At 50.4% G+C, this 1,024-nt stretch overlaps 1 protein-coding gene across 1 annotated transcript in view; it reads left to right on the top strand.

Annotated features, from left to right (window-relative positions):
• LOC107112142 (disintegrin and metalloproteinase domain-containing protein 21-like) overlaps positions 1–1,024 on the top strand; it is a 2,048-nt gene that overhangs the window by 251 nt on the left and 773 nt on the right. Inside the window, exon 2 of the mRNA XM_015413216.1 lies at positions 11–1,021. Coding sequence (XP_015268702.1) covers positions 11–1,021 — 1,011 coding nt within the window. The remainder of the gene's footprint in view (positions 1–10; positions 1,022–1,024) is intronic.

Genomic DNA, 1,024 nt, shown 5'->3' with positions numbered 1-1,024 from the left:
GGCGCGGCAGATTCCCTTGTCGCCCTCAGCACCTGCTTTGGCCTTAGAGGATTCATAAAACTCAGAGGTCTACATTACGGCTTGGAGCCTTTAGGGGGTTCGCGGCTATTTCAGCATTTCCTCTACCTGACCAATAAAACCGGTTTCAATTCCACAGTCTGTGGCCTGGGAGCTGATGGTCCAAATCACCAGGCAGAAGAGGCGGGGAGAGGGAGGCCTAATGTCAGGTTTGCGAATGATCTGTTGTATATTGAGCTGTACGTGGTGGTGGACAACATGATGTTTCGCTATGAAGGTCGCAATGAAACCAGAGTGATATATATCGTTTTGGACACAATTAATATGGTGTACACGCATTACCGTTTCCTGAATATTGCGGTCATTCTGGTGGGTCTGGACATCTGGAAAGAACGCAACCCCATTGAGATTTCCAGAGACACCACGAATCTCACCCACGATTTAAGCGAATGGAAAATCGCCCATGCCAAGGAGGTACAGCGTGACACGACCCACTTGTTTGTTCATCAGAGATTCGATGCAGTGCCTTGGCATTTCTACCTCGGCGGCATCTGCAGCCCAGATCTTTCTGTAGGGATAGACCCCTACCTAACCAGGGATCTGCAAGAATTCTCCAATATCATCTCTCACACGTTGGGTCACAACCTTGGCTTGGGCCACGATGGCCCTTACTGTTTTTGTGATGAGCAAACAAGCTGTATCATGCACCCTTCTCACACGACGTTTGCCTTGTTCAGTAACTGCAGCATAGCCTCTTTGTCACGTCTAAGAATGGGGAAAAAGTTGGGTTGCCTGCACAACGCCCCGGACCCCACTTCACTTTTCAAGTTCAAGCACTGCGGCAATAAAGTGGTGGACGAAGGAGAACAGTGCGATTGCGGCGGAGAGCAGCAATGCAGATGGGACCCTTGTTGCAACCCCAACTGCACCTTCAAGGGAAAGGCCATTTGTACCCACGAGGACTGCTGCAAAGACTGCCAATTCACCCGAAGGGGAGCACTCTGTC

This window comes from Gekko japonicus, unplaced genomic scaffold, assembly GCF_001447785.1.
Source record: "Gekko japonicus isolate JY-2015 unplaced genomic scaffold, Gekko_japonicus_V1.1 scaffold10, whole genome shotgun sequence".
NCBI lineage: Eukaryota > Metazoa > Chordata > Lepidosauria > Squamata > Gekkonidae > Gekko > Gekko japonicus.
This window is presented reverse-complemented; position numbering and strand designations above follow the sequence as displayed.